Source organism: Zophobas morio, unplaced genomic scaffold, assembly GCF_036711695.1.
Source record: "Zophobas morio isolate AGI-343-1 ecotype UQ-CSIRO unplaced genomic scaffold, CSIRO_AGI_Zmor_V1 ptg000010l, whole genome shotgun sequence".
NCBI lineage: Eukaryota > Metazoa > Arthropoda > Insecta > Coleoptera > Tenebrionidae > Zophobas > Zophobas morio.
The window spans coordinates 6626385-6648385 of record NW_026972115.1 but is presented as its reverse complement, the minus strand read 5'-3'; the positions used below and the strand labels follow the sequence as shown (position 1 = coordinate 6648385).

Here is a 22001-nt window from a genome sequence, read left to right as displayed (position 1 = left end):
TAAAAAGTCACAAAAAGCTAATAAAAAGGCGAAAAAATTGGTGTAAAGAAAAAGAAGTCAAAAAAGCGACACAAAAGACGACAAAAAAGCAATCAAAAATAAAAAAAAAGATGAGAAAAGCGAGCAAAAGAAAATCTAAGAAACAAAAAACCATATAAAGGAGAAAAAAAAAACGATAAAAATATTAACACACTGATAAACACTGATGAACCACAAATACAGGGTGAGTCACTAGGCAATGTGTCATTAACTATTATTTGAAAAAAAGTAAAAAATCAAAATTATACGGTTGTTTGAGGATTATACTCTGAAATTATTTTTAACTATAGAGAGTGTTCTAGTTTGAAGTCGTTGGTAATACACAACTTTTAATTGATCTGTTCTTAGGTTTTCCAACCACAGTTTAGTTATGAAATTCTGGTGCGACGTTGCCACGTTTATTCTAATTTTCTTGAAATTTCTTTTTGGGCATTGGGTAATGGGCTCACAAAAAGTAACAATAGGTTTATTTTATGAAATTATACAGAGTATTTATATAAAAAAATAATATAATAATAATAATAAAATCAGGTTTTTTTTTAAGTTTTAGAACTGATTTGATTGACGCCACAACAAACCGACTACTTTTAATTATCGTTTCACAAAATATTGTAAGACACAGTTTAAAAATAAAAATGTTAAGAAAATTTGAATAACATGACAACATCGCATCAAAATTTCAAAAATAAACTGTAGTTATAAATCCTCGGAAGGAAAAAAAAAGTAAATAAATATATAGGGAGTTGCGTAAAAAAATCTAAGTTGTATGTTACTTAAAAACAGAATACTCTGTGTAATCAATAAAATAAATTCACACATTCATTAATTTTTTTGAGCCACCTGTATAAGCAAATTTAAAAATATGAATGCAATGATAAATCACAAGTAAAAACTCATCATATTTAACACCTTTAAATTTAACAAGTTTTTACAACTAATGTTGTAAAAAACTGATTTTGCCCCTATATTAGTCTTATCTTACCAAGTACTAGTCACCCGCCCACCCGCCCCCTCTTTTCTCAGATGATATGTCATTTGCCAAAATCAGTTTTATCTTATCAGGTACTAGCCCCACCCACCCACCCTCTCTTTTCTTAGAAGATATGTGATTTGCCAAAATCAGTCTTTTCTTACCAAGTACTAGCCCCACCCACCCACCCTTTCTTTTCTTAAAAGATATGTGATTTGCCAAAATCAGTCTTATCTCACCAAGTACTAGCCCCACCCACCCGCCCCCTATTTTATTAGAAAATATGTCATTTGCCAAAATAAGACTTATGTTAACAAGTACTAGCCCCACCCACAGAGGGTAGTACTTGCTAGTACTTACTAAGATAAGTCTTATTTTGGCAAATGACATATCCTCTGAGAAGATAGGGGCGGGTGGGCGGGGCTAGTACTTACTCAGACAAGACTGATTTTGGCAAATGCCATACTCTCTGAGAAAATAGAGGGTGGGTGGGCGGGGCTAGTACTTGCTAAGATAAGACTGATTTTGGTAAACGCCATGCCCTCTGAGAAAATAAAAAGGGGGTAAAGAAAGTTATACTGCAATTATTCTATTCAGTTTTAATTTTTTTCTAAATGTTCTGGATGTCAAGGGTGAAAATTTGACACGGATTCACACACCACAAGTACAAGAGTATCTTAATTTATAAAATTAAAAAAAATTAATTATAAATTTTGGAGATAACGTCATCAAATTGTTGGTGGGGATAATTAGCTTACTCTCGGAAAGTAAAAATCGACCTGGACGATAAACAGGAATGTGGGACCTATTTTTTCATGCTCTAGAGGTCATAAAACGTCGAGAAAAAATGAAACTAGTCGTTTGCGAATAGACCCTTTTACAATATTTCAAAAAAGTCCAAAACTCTCTAGTGGGTCCATTTATTTTTACTGACGGTTCTTTGATGTTATCACGGATATTTGTTTTTAATATAAATACTAGCATTTTATTGGATATTTGAAAGACTAGATTACAAAAACTTTTTTGAAAAATGCACTGTTATCTAGTTGACCGTACTTTCGAAAAATGAGAATTATTTTTCCAATGTTGATTTTTTTCGCGCATCACAACAAAGCAACAATGATGATTTTAAAATTAAAAACACAGACTGCCGGAATATTTAAATTTATCGCCGGAACATGCTGTTATTCAATCAATTAATTGAAAAAAATGTATAGGAAGTGCTCAACGAAACCACGGTTTCACCACTTTATCTCCTCTCGAAAGCTTCGATTGGAAAATTTCATATGAGCGAACAATGATCCTCAAATTTTTTCAGCGTTAAAATACGTGTAAATTTTGACAGTTTTCAGAATTTGGTTACAGATGTTAAAGCCAGCTTCAGACCCGACCCGACAAGTGTATCGACGAAAAAATGCAGCCGAATTTGCCCCAATTAAATTTCTTTCAAATCCTTTTTCCCAGCCCGATGAAATGTAAACATCTCTTGTGTTATTATAGGATTACCCGCATAAAGCCGCGTCGAAACCGAAAGCCCCCTTACCTGGTTGTGTTGGTTTTGTTCGGCCATCGCCTTTTCTTTGGCTTGTCTTTTGCACTTGTACCGGTGGTTCTGGAACCAGATTTTCACCTGCAACAACAAAATCGCCATCAGAAAAAATCCGCTAATTAAACACCGCGCGCTTTCTCCATATGGCGAGCACGCATTTTAAACCAGTAGCACAAGAGTATGTCAACAAGCTGAAGAGTTCTCGATTAGGAAGCGGGAGGTTGTCGCGAGTGTTTAGACATTAATTACTCCTCAAGAAGCCACCATGTGTGCTGCGTACGGAGCTTTCACGACTTCATATCTTAGTCCTTTTGAAAGTCGACGAGAAACCGAGTTTCTTTACCTCGGACCGAAATTTCATTTAATTACATTTTCCTGCTTTTCGCTCCATCCACGCAAACAACCCCACAATTACTACGCAAACAGGAAATAAACCCAAAGCATCCCCTGGCTCGCATAAAAGAATAAATTCTTTTCCAATTATGAGATCATACGCGGGTTTTCGGGAGCAGCACTTGTCGGGCCGTGAATGCGCCCGTTGGGGCGGATGCACATCGCGCCCACATCGACCCTCAATTACCCGCGCTAACGACACAGGACCGGTTTCGCCGAGATTCTTCTAATTAAATTGGGAGCTTTCTTCGGAAATTAGGGCTCGATTCTCACGCACCAGGTGTCGGCTGCCGGTGACGGCGTGTTGACAGTTTGAGGCCTAAGCCGGAATTAACGGCGGCTGCCGGCCCCCGGCGACGGATTATGACGCTCATATAGGGATTATGGTAATTAACCGCCGTTTAAGAAATAATAACCGGGTTTGATGGAGGGGGTAAGCTTTTGGAAAAACAGGGGTTGGAGATGGAAATTAATAATTTGACGGAGGCTGACAGCTGCGCTGTGAAAAATAAATGCAATTTTACCCTGTTTTATACAAGGGTTGTTAAGTACATGATTTTTATGAGTAAATTTGCCGCAGTTACAAACAAAAATATGCAGAAAATTAACGAAATCGAAGATTTTTATTTTAAAAGTACTCGTAGTCAAATGTGTATACAATGCTTTTAAAAATTTCATAAAGTTGGCAAGCATTTAAAGTTTTGTTGTTATTCACGGCCAGGGGATCTCTTGAGATTCTTTAATTAAAAAAAAAGTGAAGCATCTGGATATTCTGAGCAGCTTCAAAATTTTTAAAATAAAATGATCAGTACCCTTAAAATTCCTTAAACTGTTAAAAAAAGGAACAATATGGGACTTCCTGAGATTGTTTAAATTAAGTAGACTGGGGCTCCTGAGACTCTTAAATTAAAAAAAAAAATGAGACGGCCAGGATCTTGCAAATCTTTAAATTCTTTAGAAAAATGAAATGACCGGAACCTCTGAGATTCTTTAAATTTTTTAAAATATTAAACGACTGGCTCCCCTGAGATTCATTCAATTCTTCAAAAATAAAACGACCGGAACTTCTGAGATTCTTGAAATTCTTTAAAAAATAAAACGACTGGAGTTCCTGCGATTTTTTAAGTTCTTAGAAAAAATTACAACGACTGAGAGCCCTGAGATTTTTTAATTCTTAAAAAAATAAACCACCACGAGTCCCTGAGATTCTTTAAAATTAGATACATATTTCAAAATAAAACGACCAGTGCCTTCAGATGCTTTAAATTCATTAAAAAATTGAAACACCAGAATCTCCTGAGGTTCTGCAAAATTATTTTAAAATAAAATGATCGGGGCCCTTAAAAGTCCTTAATTTCTTAAAAAATTCTGAGATTTTTTAAAATAACTTTAAAGTAAAACAACTGGGGCTCCTGAGATTCTTTAAATTCATTACATAAAGGAAGCAACCGGAAGCTCTGAGATTATTTATATTTTTAAAAAATGAAACGACCGGAGCTCATGAGATTCTTTATATTCTGTAAAAAATGAAGCGATTGGGACCCCTGAGATTCTTTAAATTATTTCAAAAATAAGCTACCAGGAGCCCCTGAGATTCTTATTATTCTTTAAAAATGACACGGCCGAGATTCTTGATGAGATTCTTTATATTCTTTAAAAAATGAAAAGACCGGGACTCCTGAGATTCTTTATTTATATTCTTTAAAAAATGAAACAACTGGGATTCCTGAGATACTTTAAAATCTTTTAAAAAATTCAATGACCGAGGGTCCTGAGATTCCATAAATCCTTTAAAAAATAAAACGATCTGAGATTCTTTAAAATTTTTTAAAATTAAATTACCGCCCCTGAGATTCTTTAAATTCTTTAAAAAAAGATTCGAGCGGTACCCCTGAAATTCTTTATATTATTTAAAAAATTAAACACCGGAATCTCCTGAGATTCTTTACATTAACACCAGGGGCCCCTGAGATTTTTTAAACTTTAATATAAAAAGACTGGAGTTCGTGAGACTCTTTGAATTCTTCAAAAAAAGGAAGGACCGGACCCCCTAAGATTTTTTAAATTCTAAAAAAAAAAAATAATGAAACGTCGGGGCCTTCGAGATTCTTTAAATGCTTAAAAAAAATTAAGCAACCGGAACATCTGAGATTCTTAAATTCTTTAAAATATAAAACCACTGCGGCTTCTGAGACTTTTTAATTCTTAAAAAAAATGCAATGATTGGAACCCTTGAGATCCTTGAGATACTTTAAATCTTTTAAAAAATTCAATGACCGAGACTCCTGAGATTCTTTAAATTCACTGCATAAATCAAATGACCGGGAGCTCTGAGATTCCTTAAATTCTTTAAAAAAATAAAACGATCTGAGATTCTTTAAAATCTTCAAAAATTAAATGACGGCCCCTGAGATCCTTTATATTCTTTAAAAAATGAAACACCAGGATCTCCAGAAGTTCTTCAAAATTATTTTAAAACAAATTGACCCAGGCCTTTAAAAGTCCTTAAACTCTCAAAAAAATTAAACACCAGGACCTCCTGAGATTTTTTAAATTAAACACCAGAGGCTCCTGAAATTTTTTAAAATCACTTTAATATGAAAAGGCTGGAGCTCGTGAGACACTTTCAATTCAAAAAAAGGAAGGACCGGAGCCCCCAAGATTTTTTTAATTCTTTAAAAAAATGAAGCAACCGGAACCTCTGAGATTCTTAAATTATTTAAAATATAAAACCACTGGGGCCCCTGAGACTTTTTAATTCCCTAAGAAAAATGTAATGATCGGGACCCTTGAGATTCTTCAAATCCTTTAAATAATGAAACAACTGGGATCCCTGAGATATTTTAAATCTTTTAAAAAATTAAATGACCGCGAGCTCTAAGATTCTTTAAATTAAAAAAAAAAAGATATCAGGGGTCCCTGAGATTCTTTAAAATTACATATTTCAAAATACAACGACTGGAACCCCTGAGATTCTTTAAATTCTCAAAAAAATTAAGCACCAGCAGCCACTGAGACTCTTTCAATTAAAAAAAAAGGTCGTGGCCTCTGAGACTCTTTAAATTCTTTAAAAAAATGAGCGGACCGGAACCTCTGCGATTCTTTAAATTCTTTAGAAAAATGAAGCGACCGGAACCTGAGATTATTTAAATTCTTTAAAATATAAAACCACTGGGGCCCCTGAGACTCTTTAAATTCTTAAAAACAAAATGCAACGACCGACACCCTTGAGATTTTTTAAAATCTTTAATTAAACAACTGGGATCCCTGAGGTTCTTTAAATCTTTTAAAAATTAAATAACTGGCACTCCCAAGATTCTGTAAATTTTTTGCATAAATGAAATGACCGGGAGCTCTGAGATTCCTTAAATTCTCTATAAAATAAAGCGATGTGAAATTGTTTAAAATCTTTCAAAAATTAAATGACTGCCCCTGAGATTCTGTAAATTAAAAAAAAAAAAAAAAAACACCAGAAGTTTCTGAGATTCTTTAAATTTATATAGAGATTCTTTAAAGTTATTTCGGAATAAAATGACCGAGGCTCTGAGAATCTTTAAATTTTTTAAATAATGAAACAAGTGAGATCCCTGTGATTCTTTAAGTCTTTAAAAAAGTAAATGACCACCCCTGAGATTTTTTAAATAGTTTAAAAAATTAAATGACCGCCTTTGGATCTTTTAAAATTACACATTTTAACATAAAACAGGTCTCTTGAGGTTCTTTAAGTTCTTTAAAAATTGAAACGACCGGAACCCTTGAGATTCTTTATATTCTTTAAAAAATTAAGCACCAGGAACCCCAGAGATTCTTAAAATTATTTCAGAATAAAACGAGTGGGGCTCTGAGATTCTTTAAATTGCTTAAAAAGTGAAACACCAGGATCTCCTGAGGTTGTTCAAATTTATTTTAAAATAAAATCACCGGGCCTTTTAAAAGTCCTTAAATTTTCAAAAGAATGAAACATCGGGACCTCTTGAGATTCTTTAAACTAAATACCAAAAGCCTCTGAGATTTTTAAAATCACTTTAAAATAAAACGACTGGGGCTTCTGAGACTCTTTAAATTCTTAAACAAAGAAAGACCGGAGCGCCCGAGATTCTTTAAATTAAAAAAATAATAATAAATGATCGGGGCCTCCGAGACTCTTTAAACTCTTTAAAATATAAGACCATTGGAGCCCTTGAAACTTTTTAATTCTAAAAAAAAAATGCAACGACCGCAACCCCTGAGATTCTTAAAATCCTTTAAATAATGAAATAACAGAGATCCCTGAGGTTGTTTAAATCTAAAAAAAAAAAAAAACTAAAAGATCTGGACTCCTGAGATTCTATAAATTCTTTGCATAAATGAAATGACCGAGAGCTCTGAGATTTCTTAAATTCTTTAAAAAATAAATCTGTCTGAGATTCTTTAAAAACTTTAAAAAATTATATGACCGCCCCTGAAATTTTTTAAAATTACATATTTCAAAATAAAAGGACCCGAGATCGTCAGATTCTTTAAATTATTTAAATATTGAAACGACCTGATCCCCTGAGATTCTTTATATTCTTTAAAAAACAGAACACCATCAGGAGTCCATGAGATTTTTTAAATAAAAAAAATTAACACCATCAGGATCTCCTGAGGTTCTTCGAAATTGTTGTCAAATAAAAAATAAAAATAAAAATAACTGGGACCTTTGAATTTCTTTAAATTCTTAATGAAACACGGGGATCTCCTGAGATTTGTTTCTTTACATTATTTCAAGAATTAAGTACCAGGAGCTTCTGAGATTTTTTCTTTTAAGAAAGGACCGGAGCACCCTAGATTGTTTAAATGCTAAAAGAAAATGAAACGATCGGGGCCTCTGAATCTCTTTAAATTCTTTACAAAATGAAACACCAGAAACATATGAGATTCTTTAAAATTACTTCAAAGTAAAACGATTGGGGCTCCTGAGATTCTTTAAATTCTTCAAAAAAATGAAACACCAGAATCTCCTGGAGTTCTTTAAATCTTAAAAAAAAAAATAAATGACTCATGAAACTCTTTAAATTCTTTGCATAAATAAAATGACCGGGAGCTCTGAGATTCCTTAAATTCTTTAAAAAGAGCCATCTGAAATTCTTTAAAATCTTTAAAAAATGTAACGACCGGAACCCCTGAGATTCTTTATATTCTTTAAAAAATGAAACACCAGGATCTTCTGAGGTTCTTCAAAATTATTTTAAAATAAAATTACCTTTAAATTCCTTAAATTCTCAAAAAATGAAACACCAGGACCTCCTCAGATACTTTAAATTAAACACCGGGAGCCCCTGAGATTTTTTAAAATTACTTTAATATAAAACAACTGGAGCTCCTGAGATTCTTCCAATTCTTAAAAAAAAGAAAGAACCAGAGGCCCCGAGATTCTTTAAATTCCTTAAAAATGAGGGGACCGGGAATCTTGGGATTCTTTAAATTCTGTAGAAAAATGAAACACCAGGGACCCCAGAGATTCTTTAAAGTTATTTCGCAATAAAACCAAGAGAATCTTTAAATCCCCTAAATAATGAAACAACTGGGATCCCTGAGGTTCTTTAAATCTTTTAAAAAATTAAAGGATGGGCTCTCCTGAGATTTTTTAAATTCTTTGCATAAATGAAATGACCGGGAGCTCTGAGATTCTTTAAATTCTTTAAAAAATAAAGCGATCTGAAATTCTTTAAAATCTTTAAAACATAAAACACCAGGAGCCCCTAAGATTCTTTAAAAGTCCATATTTCAAAATAAAACGATCGGGGCTGTTGACACACTTTAAATTCTTTAGAAAAATGAAAGACTAGGATCTCCAGAAGTTATTCAAAATTATTTTAAAACAAAATGATCGGGGCCTTTAAAAGTTCTTAAATTCTCAAAAAAAAAAAAAAAATGAAACACCAGAACCTCCTGAGTTGTTTAAAATCACTTTAACATAAAACGACTGGGGCTTCTGAGACTCTTTCGATTCTTAAAAAAAGAAAGGACCGGGACCCCCAAGATTATTTAAATTAAAAAAAAAATGAAACGATCGGGGCCTCCGAGACTCTTTAAATTCTTTAAAAAAATGAGGGGACCGGGACTACTGCGATTCTTCAAAATTCTTTAGAAAAATGAAGCTTTAAAATATAAAACCACTGGGGCCCCTGAGACTTTAATTCTTAAAAAAATTGCAATGACCGGGACCCTTGAGATTCTTTAAATCCTTTAAATAATAAAACAACAGGAATCTCTGAGGTTCTTTAAATCTTTTAGAAAATTAAATCTTTAAATTCTTTGCATACCTAAATGAAATGACCGGGAGCTCTGAGATTCTTTAAATTCTTTAAAAAATAAAGCGATCTGAGATTTTTTAATATCTGTAAAAAATGAAATGACCGCCCTTGAGATTCTTTAAAATTATTTCAGAATAAAATAACCGCGGCCTTTAAAATACCTTAAATTCTCAAAAAAAAAGAACAAATGAAAAATGAAACAGGGACTTCCTGAGATTCTTTATATTTTTTCAAAAATTAAATACCAGGGGCCCCTGAGATTTTTTTTAAAATAGATACTTTAAAATAGAATGACTGGGTTCCTGAGACTCTTTAAATTCTTGAAAAAAGAAAGAACCGGAGCATCCGAGATTCTTTAAATTCTAAAAAAAAAAAAAATGAAACGGTCGGGGCTCCTGAAACTCTTTATATTCTTCAAAAAATATTTTATTTTGTTTTTTAATTTAAAGAATCTCAGCTCGTTTTATTTTGAAATAATTTTGAAGAATCTTGGACACACCCCGTTGTATCACTTTTGAAAGAGTGTTAAAGATTCTCACGGTCACATGGTATTTCGTATCAGAGGGGTCCCGGTATTTTATTTGAAATTATTTTAACAAATCTTAGGGATTCCCGGTGTTTTATTTTTTAAATAATTTAGAGAATCTCAGGGCTTCTTGAAGCTGCATTTTTAAAGAATTTACAGAATCGCAGACGCTCTCCTGGCGTTTTATTTTTGAATAATTCAGATGACATGATAGAAAAATTTCTTACTTCCAGTTCTATAATTACTCGAGTTATACTGATTTAATCTTCGTTGTAGGATTTCAGCAGTTCAAAGCTCATTTTCGATACTCTTACTAAATGATTATTTCATAAATGGAGATAGGTACGTTAAAATGATTATCTGTTTAATGAAACGAGAATGGAATTTGAACGTTATTTGTTAAGTACTAAGTATATTTTAAGCATCCGCATCCTTCCAAAAACCAATTAAATACCTTTTCCCCTCCAAGCATCTCCCCCATCTCCCCACAGACCTGCAGTCGAAATATTTACTCTCCGAATGCACGTCCCGCACTAATTTAATCACGGTCCGGCCCGTAATTAAATTGCAATTAATCGCGAAAGCGGCATGCAAGCCGGCGTGCGCATGGCGCATTTTTTTGCCGTTTGTCGAACGCAATGGCGACAGCTGGTTTCCACAATACCTACTTGAAAGTCTGGTCGATGAAAACCACCCCATTCGCACGGGGCTGCGGCGCACTAATTCGGTTTGATGGTAACTGGCTGTTTGGAAATAGCCCCGGGGGCGAGTCTAACGCAATCATGTATGTATGGAGCGGACGACGTCCCCAATTTGTTACATACACACCGAACACCACCGGGCTAGATAAAGAGACGACCCTCGCTCGGGAGGAAGAGTGCCATGGCCGACAACTGATGCGACAAATTTGGCTTTTCTGGCGGATGACGCGATGCGAGAGATGGTGTTATCGGATGAGGTTTTTATTGATGGGGGATGATAAGGGGCGGGTTTTGGCGGTGTTCAACTGTGTCAGCTCCAACTGGCAGAAGAAATTTAGTTCTTTTCAAATTTTTAGTTTCTAGACTGTCGTTTGGAGTAAAATAACAAAGGATGGTAAAATTCCGAATAAAATTTTAATTTATTATGTTACGATTATTATTTTTTTGAGAATTCATAATTTTCTTCGTTGAAAATTTAATCAAATTAGTGATTTTTTTTTCAGATTTCACAAATAAATTTTCAAGCGAATCGACTCTAGATCGCTTTCATTTCTTCCAAGGGATTTTAAAATGAAAATACGTCATTTAGTCCTTCATTACTAAAGGAGGCTTAAATTAAAAAATTCAGGAAACTCTGTAAGTCAATTTTGAACTCAGATTCGTACTTGAAAGATTCGAATTAGTAAAGAACCCTGTTTTAAAAAACCTAGGAAGTCCAAAATTTTCGTGAATCACTTTACCATTTCAGAACGGTTCCAGATTCGAACTGGCCACTAATCCCAAAAAAATATTGTGCATTTAAACTATACTAGCATTTTAGATTTAAAATAAAAATGGACGATTTCGTTAATTTTCTTTTTTTTTGAAAATCTAAAAATTGTCAGGGATTTCTGGTGCTTCATTTTTAAAAAGGCTTAGGTCGTTTTATTTTGAACTAATTTTAGAAAATCTCAGACGCTCGTGTGTTTGCCTTTTTTTTTTAATTTAAAGAATCTCAGAAGCTCGTGGTGATTTATTGTTTAAAATTATTTAAAAATAAATTGACCGGGGCCCCTGAGATTTTTTTCATTATTTCAAAAAGAAACCACCAGGAACCCGTGGGATTCTTTAAAATTGCTTCAAAATAAAAAAGCCTGAACCCCTAAGATCCTTTAAAATTATTTCTAAATAAAATGGCGGGACCACCTGAGATTTTATATTATTATTATTATATTTTTTAATACAACACTAAGAGAGCTCAAGATTTTTTCAAATTCTTCCAAAAACAAAACATCAAATGCCTTCAAGATTATTAAAATTATTTCAAAAATGAGACGACTGGAATTCTTAAGGTTTTTAAAATTTTTTCGAAAATAAGACACCAGAGATCCCACGATTTTTTAGAATGCTTTCAAAATGAAACTATAGCGGAGACATTAATTTTCAATTTTTCTTGTTACCAAAAATAAAACACCTAAGGAGCTCAAGATTCTTTCAAATTCTTCCAAAAATAAAAGATGAAATGCCTTCAAGATTATTAAAATTATTTCAAAAATGAAATGCTGGAATTCTTAAGATTTTTAAATTTTTTTTGAAAATAAGACACCAGGGGTCCCAAGATTTTTTAGATTGATTTCAAAATGAAACTATATCGGAAACATTAATATTCTTTAATTTTTCTTTTTACAAAAAATAAAACACCAAAGGAGCCAAAAATTCTTTCAATTTTTTCCAAAAAGAAAACATCAAATGCTCTGAAGATTATTAAAATTATTTCAAAAATGAAACGACGGGAACTCCTACGATTTTTTAAATTATTCAAAAAATAAGACACCACGGGTCGCAGGATTTTTTGAAATGAGTTCAAAATGAAACTATACCGAAGATATTATTTTTCTTTAATTTTTTTTACCAAAAAAAAAAAACATCATAGGAGCCCAAGAATTTTTCAAATCATTCCAAAAACAAAACATCAAATGCCTTCAAGATTATTAAAATTATTTCAAAAATGAAACGACTGGAATTCTTAAGATTTTTAAAATTTGTTTGAAAATAAGACACCAGGGGTCCCAAGATTTTTTAGATTGATTTCAAAATGAAACTATATCGGAAACATTAATATTCTTTAATTTTTCTTTTTACAAAAAATAAAACATCAAAGGAGCAGAAAATTCTTTCAATTTTTTCCAAAAAAAAAAAGATCAAATGCCTTCAAAATTATTTACAATTTTGTTTCAAAAATGAAACGACGGGAACTCCTACGATTTTTTAATTTTTCTTAAAATAAGACACCAGGGGTTCCAGAATTTTTTAAAATGATTTCAAAATTAAACTATACCGGAAATATTATTATTTTTTAATTTTTCTTTTTACCAAAAATAAAACACCAAAGGAACCGAAGATTTTTTCAAATTCTTCCAAAAACAAAAAAAAGTGCCTTTGATTATTTAAATGTTTTCATAGATAAAACACCAGGGGATTCCAAGATTCGTTCAAATTCTTTTTCATTCAAATACCAACGTCTCCCTAGATGTTGGATTCTATACCTAAATAATTTCCACAAGAGCCCCAGAGATTTTTTCAATTATTTCAAATATAAAGCACCAATGGACCTCAAAGTTCTTTCAAAAACCAATACCATCAGATGTCTTTGAAAATCTTTAAAGCCCTTTCAAATATGGTATTACGGAGGCCTTCAAGATTCTTCCGATTTATTTCAAAAATTAAAACACGGACGCACTTGAAATTCTTTAAATAAAAAAAAACTTCCAGAGATCTCAAGATTTTTAAAATTTATTTCAAAATAAAACGGCCCTAGCTTCTGAGATTTTTTTTCTTTTCTGTTTAGTAAAACACCAAGAGAGTCCAAGTTTCTTTCAAATTCTTCCAAAAATAAAACACCAGGGGCTCTCGAGATTATTTAAAATCCTTTCAAAATTGAACTCTCCAATTGACTCCAAAATTGTGCAAAATTATTTCAAAAATAAAATACCAGAGGACTCCAAGAAACGGGCGCCCCATAAGATTTTTTAAATATTTCAAATATAAAACACTAGGTATCCCAGAGATTCTCGAAAGTGTTTAAAAAATAAAGTAATGGACATCCTTGAGATTCTTTCAAATTCTTCCAAAAATAAAACACCAGAAGCTCAAGATTATTTAAAATCCTTTCAAAATTGAAAGGACGGGGACTCCGAAATTTTGAAAAATTGTTTCAAAAATAAATCACCAGAGGACTCCAAGAAACGGGTGCTCCACAGGATTTTTTAAATATTTCAAATAAGTATAAAACACCAGGAATCCCTGAGAGTCCCGAAATTCTTTCAAAAATAAAGCAATGTAAGTATCCCCTTGAGATTCTTCCAAATTATTTCAAAAATTAAACGACGGAGGCATCACTTGAGATGCTTTAAATGAAAAAAAAAAATAGCAAGAGACCCCAAGATTTTTAAAAATTATTACAAAATGAAACGGCCGCCGCTTCTAAGATTTTTTTCTTTTCTTTTTAGTAGGACGAAGAGAGTCCAAGATTCTTTCAAATTCTTCCAAAAATAAAACACATTGAAAGGACGGGAACTCCAAAATTTTGCAAAATTATTTCAAAAATAAAACACCAGAGGGCTCCAAGAAACGGGGGTGCCCCATGGAATTTTTTAAATATTTCAAATATAAAACACCAGGATTCCCTGAGATTCTCGAAATTCTTTCAAAAATAAAGCAATGGATGTTTCAGATTCTTTAGACACTGGGTAAATGTGTGATTACTTATAAAAAATTTTCAAAAATTAAACGATGGGAACTCCTGAGACTTTTGAATTTTTTTCAAAAATAGAACACTAGGGAATTTAAAAATTCTTTCAACGAAACTTCAATATCTCCCAAGATGCTTTAAAATTTTTTCAAATACAAAACACTGGGCATCACCCCTGAGATTCTTTAAATTCTTTAAAAAACTTAACAAGGAGTGATCCTGGGATTCCATAAATAATTTCAACAGGAGCCCCTGATATTCTTTAAATTATTTCAGTTATTTCAAAGTAAAACATCATAATGTATAGCCAAAAATTCTTTCAAAAATCAACACCAGGTGCCCTTGAGAATCTTTAACATTCTTTCAAAAATGAACCGACCGAAGTTCCAAAATTCTTCAAAATTATTTCAAAACTGAAAGGACGGGGAGCTTCTTAGATTATTTATTTTTTTCAAAAATAAAACACCAAGATTCCAAGATTCTTTCAAATTCTCTTAAAAATGAAACATCAAAGTCTCCCAAGATGCTTAAAAGTTTTTTCAAATACAAAATACTGGGTACCCCTGAGATTCTTTCAATTATTTCAAATATTATAAAACATCAAGGGAGTCCGAAATTCTTTCAAAAACTAATACCAGATGCCTTTGAAAATCTTTAAAACTTTTTTAGATATGGTACCCACGACGGTGGATCTTCAAAATTTTTCCAAATTATTTAAAAAACTAAACGACGGAGCCACTTGAGATCCCTTAAATTAAAAGATAAATTTCTTCGAAAATAAAACACCAAGGGACTCTAAAGTTCTTTCAAATTCCTTCAAAAACAAAACACCAGGTGTACCTACTCTCAAAAAGTATCTGCTTTTTTATATAGGTAGGTATATATAAAAAAAAACAAAATTTGCTAACAAAGAAAGAATGGAATGAAAAATTCACAAAATTACGTCAAAATAAGAAAAAATATACACAACTTTAATGTCCACCAACATCGGAATTTACTTTAAAATTACTCGTAATAACATCTCAAAAATTTCAGTCAGTGTGAATATTTATTACATTACCAACATTAGGTCCAGATACCTACATATTTTTTTAATAGAAAACTCTTAATATACAGGTGATCAAAAAATGGCTCATCATTAAATTTACAAGTTTAAATTCGAAAACAATTATTACATTTTTTGTTTTTTTGTTGTGTAAGTACACCAGTTTGACCTTCACTTACAAAAACAAAATATCGGTTTAAGTAATAAAAGGTGAACAATTAGCCGCTATGGTTAGATTCATTCTGAACAATTTTTAACGTTTTGTTAAATTATAAAATGAAGACATGATACTCCCAAAATTTTTCTGAATACCTACCTAATGAAAGTTCTATCCATTTCATGTACCAAACAAATGTAGTAAATTAAAATATGGTGAAATATCGAAAAGAAAAATTAAACCTTTTCTTTGCTCAATAAACAGTCCTGAACAACGTCATAGAGTAAGTCCGTCGTAATGACAGGACAAAAATATCCAAATTACAAAGTGGACTATGACAATTAAGATTTTTTTTTTGTTTCCTTTCACACATAACCTCACTTGTACTAATTAAATAATTTGAATTTTTTGACATTTGAGATTTAACCTTTATTCCTCTTGTCATTATTCATTGCTTATTTCTGTAGTTACGTTGATAACTTACTCCCATTTAATCTTCCCTATGGTGTATTTTAACAGATAAATTGCCGATCAATAAATATACATATTTGAGAAATGTATGAAAGCTAAAATTATTCTATCGTCTAGGTATTATTTTTCTAACGTTTGAAACATATACAAGATATTTAGCCACCAGAAACGAAAAAAAAAAATTTTTCTTGCATAATCCCACTCTTAATATGTAATATTACACCCGAAAATAATTTTCCCTAGAAACCGTTTTCCACTATCTATCAGAACACCCCCGTTCCACTACACCCAAAACTAGCGTCCTCCTCGCCCTCCTCGCCCATCAACCGCACTCACCTGCGTAGGCGTGAGATGTATAAGCGACGCCAAGTGCTCCCTTTCCGGCGCCGACAGATACTTCTGCTGCTTGAACCTCCTCTCCAGCTCGTACACCTGCAACACCACCCATCACCGTCACACCGCAGTCTTTCCATCATCGCAAGATCGCAGAAAATAAGGGCAAAAGTGAGGTGTCCCACGGCCACGGACGGCACCGCACCGTCGCCAGCAAAATAATTCTCGGCCCCGGTGGAATGTCGGCGACGGGCGGGCCGCGGCCGGGGCGGGGCGGGGACGGCGACCAACAAGTGTCGTACCTGCGCTTGGGTGAAGAGGACCCGCCTCTTCCGCCGCTGAGCCAAGGGGAACTGCATGGGCTTGGAGTCGGGCATGGCGCATGCGCCCAGCCCGGGCATGCCGGTGTTGAGACCGTGGCCCATGTTGGCGGCGGAGGCCGAGCTGCCCATGAGGCGGGAGACTGCAAAATTAAGGATTAAGTTGGTACAAAGTTGAATCGTAATGAAAGCTCTCTCTGTAGAGATTAATTACTGAAATTCGGAACACTTGATGCTTGATTTTATTTCAGTCGGAAGATTTGCTGGTCGTAGTCGATCTGCTACACTGTAATTAAAAGTGGCGAAAAAAGTATATAATAGGGGATTTTACATGTAAAGACAGACATTTGACAATATTTACCATGTTAAATTTGACTCGATGTGATTTGACCTGAGATTCTTTAAATTATTTCACAAATGAAGCGCGGGGAGCCTCTGAGGCTTTTTAAAGTTATTTTAAAATCAAATAAGGAACCTACGAGATTCTTTGAAATATTTTAAAAATGAAACGATCGGGACCCCTGAGATTCTTAATATTCTTTAAAAAATGTGGAAAGACCGGGGCCCCTGAGATTCTTAATGTTCTTTAAAAAATGAAACGACTGGAGCCCCTGAGATTCTTAGTGTTCTTTAAAAAATGAAACGACCGGAGCCCCTGAGATTCTTGATTTTCATTAAAAAATGAAACGACCGGAGCCCCTGAGATTCTTAATGTTCTTTAAAAAATGAAACGACTGGAGCCCCTGAGATTCTTAATGTTCTTTAAAAAATAAAACGACCTGAGTCCCTGAGATTCTTAATATTCTTAAAAAAAAAATGAAACGACCGGAGTCCCTGAGATTCTTAATATTCTCTAAAAAATATGAAACGATTGGAGCCCCCGAGATTCTTAATGTTCTTAAAAAAAAATGAAACGACCGGAGTTCCTAAGATTCTCAGTATTCTCTAAAAAATATGAAACGACCGGGGCCCCTGAGATTCTTAATGTTCTTTAAAAAATGAAACGACCGGAGCCCTTGAGATTTTTAATGTTCTTTAAAAAATGAAACGACCGGAACCCCTGAGATTCTTGATGTTCTTTAAAAAATAAAATGACCGGAGTCCCTGACATTTTTAATATTCTTTAAAACATAAATCGACCGGAGCCTCTGAGATTCTTAATATTCTTTAAAAAAATGGAAAGACCAGGGCTCCTGAGATTCTTTATGCATGTTCTTTAAAAAATAAAACGACCGGAACCCCCGAGATTCTTAATGTTCTTAAAAAAAAAAATGAAACGACCGGAGTCCCTGAGATTCTCAGTATTCTCTAAAAAATATGAAACGACCGGGGCCCCTAAGATTCTTAATGTTCTTTAAAAAATGAAACGACCGGAGCCCTTGAGATTTTTAATGTTCTTTAAAAAATGAAACGACCGGAACCCCTGAGATTCTTGATGTTCTTTAAAAAATGAAATGACCGGAGTCCCTGAGATTCTTAGTGTTCTTCAAAAAAAAAAAATGAAACGATTGGGACTCCTGAGATTGTGTAAAATTACTTCAAAATAAAACGACCGGAGTCCCTGAGATTCTTAATGTTCTCTAAAAAATGGAACGACCGGAGCCCCTGAGTTTCTTAATGTTCTTTAAAAAATGAAACGGCCGGGACCCCTGTGATTCTTAATAGGGTAAATGTGTACAAGAGTGCGCATATGTATAAGAGTACGCACTGATGATTTCTGCTTATTAGTGCCATCTGGGTAAGATGAAGTTATACCATTCACAATCAAATGCTAAACTTGAGATAAAGGTGCAACAGTGACCTGTATATAGTTTATAGTTTGATCGTACTGACGATTTTATGTTTACGCGTTGTGTGGATGTAATTTTTACAGCTCATAGTTTTAGTTTTTTGTAAGGTACGTACCAGTTCTTTTATTTTACAGTAATAATGTTCATTAGCTGTAACTTTTAAGGTGTCGTTATACACTAGCAGTTTTATACTTTCTATACATCAAAAGCTTTTAACTTTGAAAACATTAGGTTATGTACAAATGTACAAGAGTGCGCAATACTTGCGATACGTAGTCTTATAGATACATATGATATCTACTATAATGAATTATTTAACTCTACTACTTTGTACTGCTTCTCAAGTTGTGTGGTGGTGGTTATGGTGATGTTTGTTTTTTAATTTTTACTTCCTGAGCGTAAGCGAATGAAGTATTGTGATCGAGTCCGTCGACCGACTCTCTACTTTTACGTTTTCTCGAATTTCAAGACCCGTAGAGTACGAAGAAATATGGATCCCGTTGTATGTGTAGTCTGTAGTCACTTGTCCCTATTTATTTTCACCTTAGAAATAAAGATTTTTTTCATAAAATGTAATGCGCACTCATAAGCGTTCAAGTGCGCACTCTTGTGCAGTGGACTGTCTAAGAGTGCGGATTTACACATCTTGACAAAAATTGAAATTACTCTTAAAATATAGTGGTCTTGGGACGTACAATTAAGTATATCTGATCTCTAAACATGTATATGACGAACCCATGTCATAAAATTTGTCTATCCAAAATAATTAAAAAGTTATTGACAGTTTTACACTAAGTGCGTACTCTTGTACACATTTACCCTATTGTTAAAAAAAAATGGAAAGACCAGGGCTCCTGAGATTTTTTATGTTCTTTAAAAAATGAAACGACCGGAACTCCCGAGATTCTTGATGTTCTTAAAAAAAAAAGAAACGACCGGAGTCCCTGAGGTTCTCAATATTCTCTAAAAAATATGAAACGATTGGAGCCCCTGAGATTCTTAATGTTCTTTAAAAAATGAAACGACCGGAGCCCTTGAGATTTTTAATGTTCTTTAAAAAATGAAACGACCGGAACCCCTCAGATTCTTGATGTTCTTTAAAAAATGAAATGACCGGAGTCCCTGAGATTCTTAGTGTTCTTTAAAAAATGAAACGACCGGAGCCCCTGAGATTCTTGATTTTCATTAAAAAATGAAACGACCGGAGCCCCTGAGATTCTTAATGTTCTTTAAAAAATGAAACGACTGGAGCCCCTGAGATTCTTAATGTTCTTTAAAAAATAAAACGACCTGAGTCCCTGAGATTCTTAATATTCTTAAAAAAAAAATGAAACGACCGGAGTCCCTGAGATTCTTAATATTCTCTAAAAAATATGAAACGATTGGAGCCCCCGAGATTCTTAATGTTCTTAAAAAAAAATGAAACGACCGGAGTTCCTAAGATTCTCAGTATTCTCTAAAAAATATGAAACGACCGGGGCCCCTGAGATTCTTAATGTTCTTTAAAAAATGAAACGACCGGAGCCCTTGAGATTTTTAATGTTCTTTAAAAAATGAAACGACCGGAACCCCTGAGATTCTTGATGTTCTTTAAAAAATAAAATGACCGGAGTCCCTGACATTTTTAATATTCTTTAAAACATAAATCGACCGGAGCCTCTGAGATTCTTAATATTCTTTAAAAAAATGGAAAGACCAGGGCTCCTGAGATTCTTTATGCATGTTCTTTAAAAAATAAAACGACCGGAACCCCCGAGATTCTTAATGTTCTTAAAAAAAAAAATGAAACGACCGGAGTCCCTGAGATTCTCAGTATTCTCTAAAAAATATGAAACGACCGGGGCCCCTAAGATTCTTAATGTTCTTTAAAAAATGAAACGACCGGAGCCCTTGAGATTTTTAATGTTCTTTAAAAAATGAAACGACCGGAACCCCTGAGATTCTTGATGTTCTTTAAAAAATGAAATGACCGGAGTCCCTGAGATTCTTAGTGTTCTTCAAAAAAAAAAAATGAAACGATTGGGACTCCTGAGATTGTGTAAAATTACTTCAAAATAAAACGACCGGAGTCCCTGAGATTCTTAATGTTCTCTAAAAAATGGAACGACCGGAGCCCCTGAGTTTCTTAATGTTCTTTAAAAAATGAAACGGCCGGGACCCCTGTGATTCTTAATATTGTTAAAAAAAAATGGAAAGACCAGGGCTCCTGAGATTTTTTATGTTCTTTAAAAAATGAAACGACCGGAACTCCCGAGATTCTTAATGTTCTTAAAAAAAAAAGAAACGACCGGAGTCCCTGAGATTCTCAATATTCTCTAAAAAATATGAAACGATTGGAGCCCCTGAGATTCTTAATGTTCTTTAAAAAATGAAACGACCGGAGCCCTTGAGATTTTTAATGTTCTTTAAAAAATGAAACGACCGGAACCCCTCAGATTCTTGATGTTCTTTAAAAAATGAAATGACCGGAGTCCCTGAGATTCTTAGTGTTCTTAAAAAAAAAAAAATGAAACGATCGGGACTCCTGAGATTGTGTAAAATTACTTCAAAATAAAACGACCGGAGTCCCTGAGATTCTTAATGTTCTCTAAAAAATGGAACGACCGGAGCCCCTGAGTTTCTTAATGTTCTTTAAAAAATGAAACGGCCGGGACCCCTGTGATTCTTAATATTGTTAAAAAAAAATGGAAAGACCAGGGCTCCTGAGATTTTTTGTGTTCTTTAAAAAATGAAACGACCGGAACTCCCGAGATTCTTAATGTTCTTAAAAAAAAAATGAAACGACCGGAGTCCCTGAGATTCTCAATATTCTCTAAAAATAATGAAACGATTGGAGCCCCTGAGATTCTTAACGTTCTCTAAAAAATGGAACGACCGGGACCCCTGAGATTCTTGATGTTCTTTAAAAAATGAAATGACCGGAACCCCTCAGATTCTTGATGTTCTTTAAAAAATGAAATGACCGGAGTCCCTGAGATTCTTAGTGTTCTTAAAAAAAAAAAATGAAACGATTGGGACTCCTGAGATTGTGTAAAATTACTTCAAAATAAAACGACCGGAGTCCCTGAGATTCTTAATGTTCTCTAAAAAATGGAACGACCGGAGCCCCTGAGTTTCTTAATGTTCTTTAAAAAATGAAACGGCCGGGACCCCTGTGATTCTTAATATTGTTAAAAAAAAATGGAGAGACCAGGGCTCCTGAGATTTTTTATGTTCTTTAAAAAATGAAACGACCGGAACTCCCGAGATTCTTAATGTTCTTAAAAAAAAAAAAGAAACGACCGGAGTCCCTGAGATTCTCAATATTCTCTAAAAAATCTGAAACGATTGGAGCCCCTGAGATTCTTAATGTTCTTTAAAAAATGAAACGACCGGAGCCCTTGAGATTTTTAATGTTCTTTAAAAAATGAAACGACCGGAACCCCTCAGATTCTTGATGTTCTTTAAAAAATGAAATGACCGGAGTCCCTGAGATTCTTAGTGTTCTTAAAAAAAAAAAATGAAACGATCGGGACTCCTGAGATTGTGTAAAATTACTTCAAAATAAAACGACCGGAGTCCCTGAGATTCTTAATGTTCTCTAAAAAATGGAACGACCGGAGCCCCTGAGTTTCTTAATGTTCTTTAAAAAATGAAACGGCCGGGACCCCTGTGATTCTTAATATTGTTAAAAAAAAAATGGAAAGACCAGGGCTCCTG

At 33.7% G+C, this 22001-nt stretch overlaps 1 protein-coding gene across 1 annotated transcript in view; it reads right to left on the bottom strand.

Annotated features, from left to right (window-relative positions):
- Positions 1-22001, bottom strand: part of LOC135126318 (homeobox protein Nkx-2.1) — a 44512-nt gene that overhangs the window by 10504 nt on the left and 12007 nt on the right. The window contains exons 3-5 of the mRNA XM_064052279.1: positions 16495-16655; positions 16196-16291; positions 2553-2639 (exon numbers count right to left, since the gene is read on the bottom strand). Coding sequence (XP_063908349.1) covers positions 2553-2639; positions 16196-16291; positions 16495-16655 — 344 coding nt within the window. The remainder of the gene's footprint in view (positions 1-2552; positions 2640-16195; positions 16292-16494; positions 16656-22001) is intronic.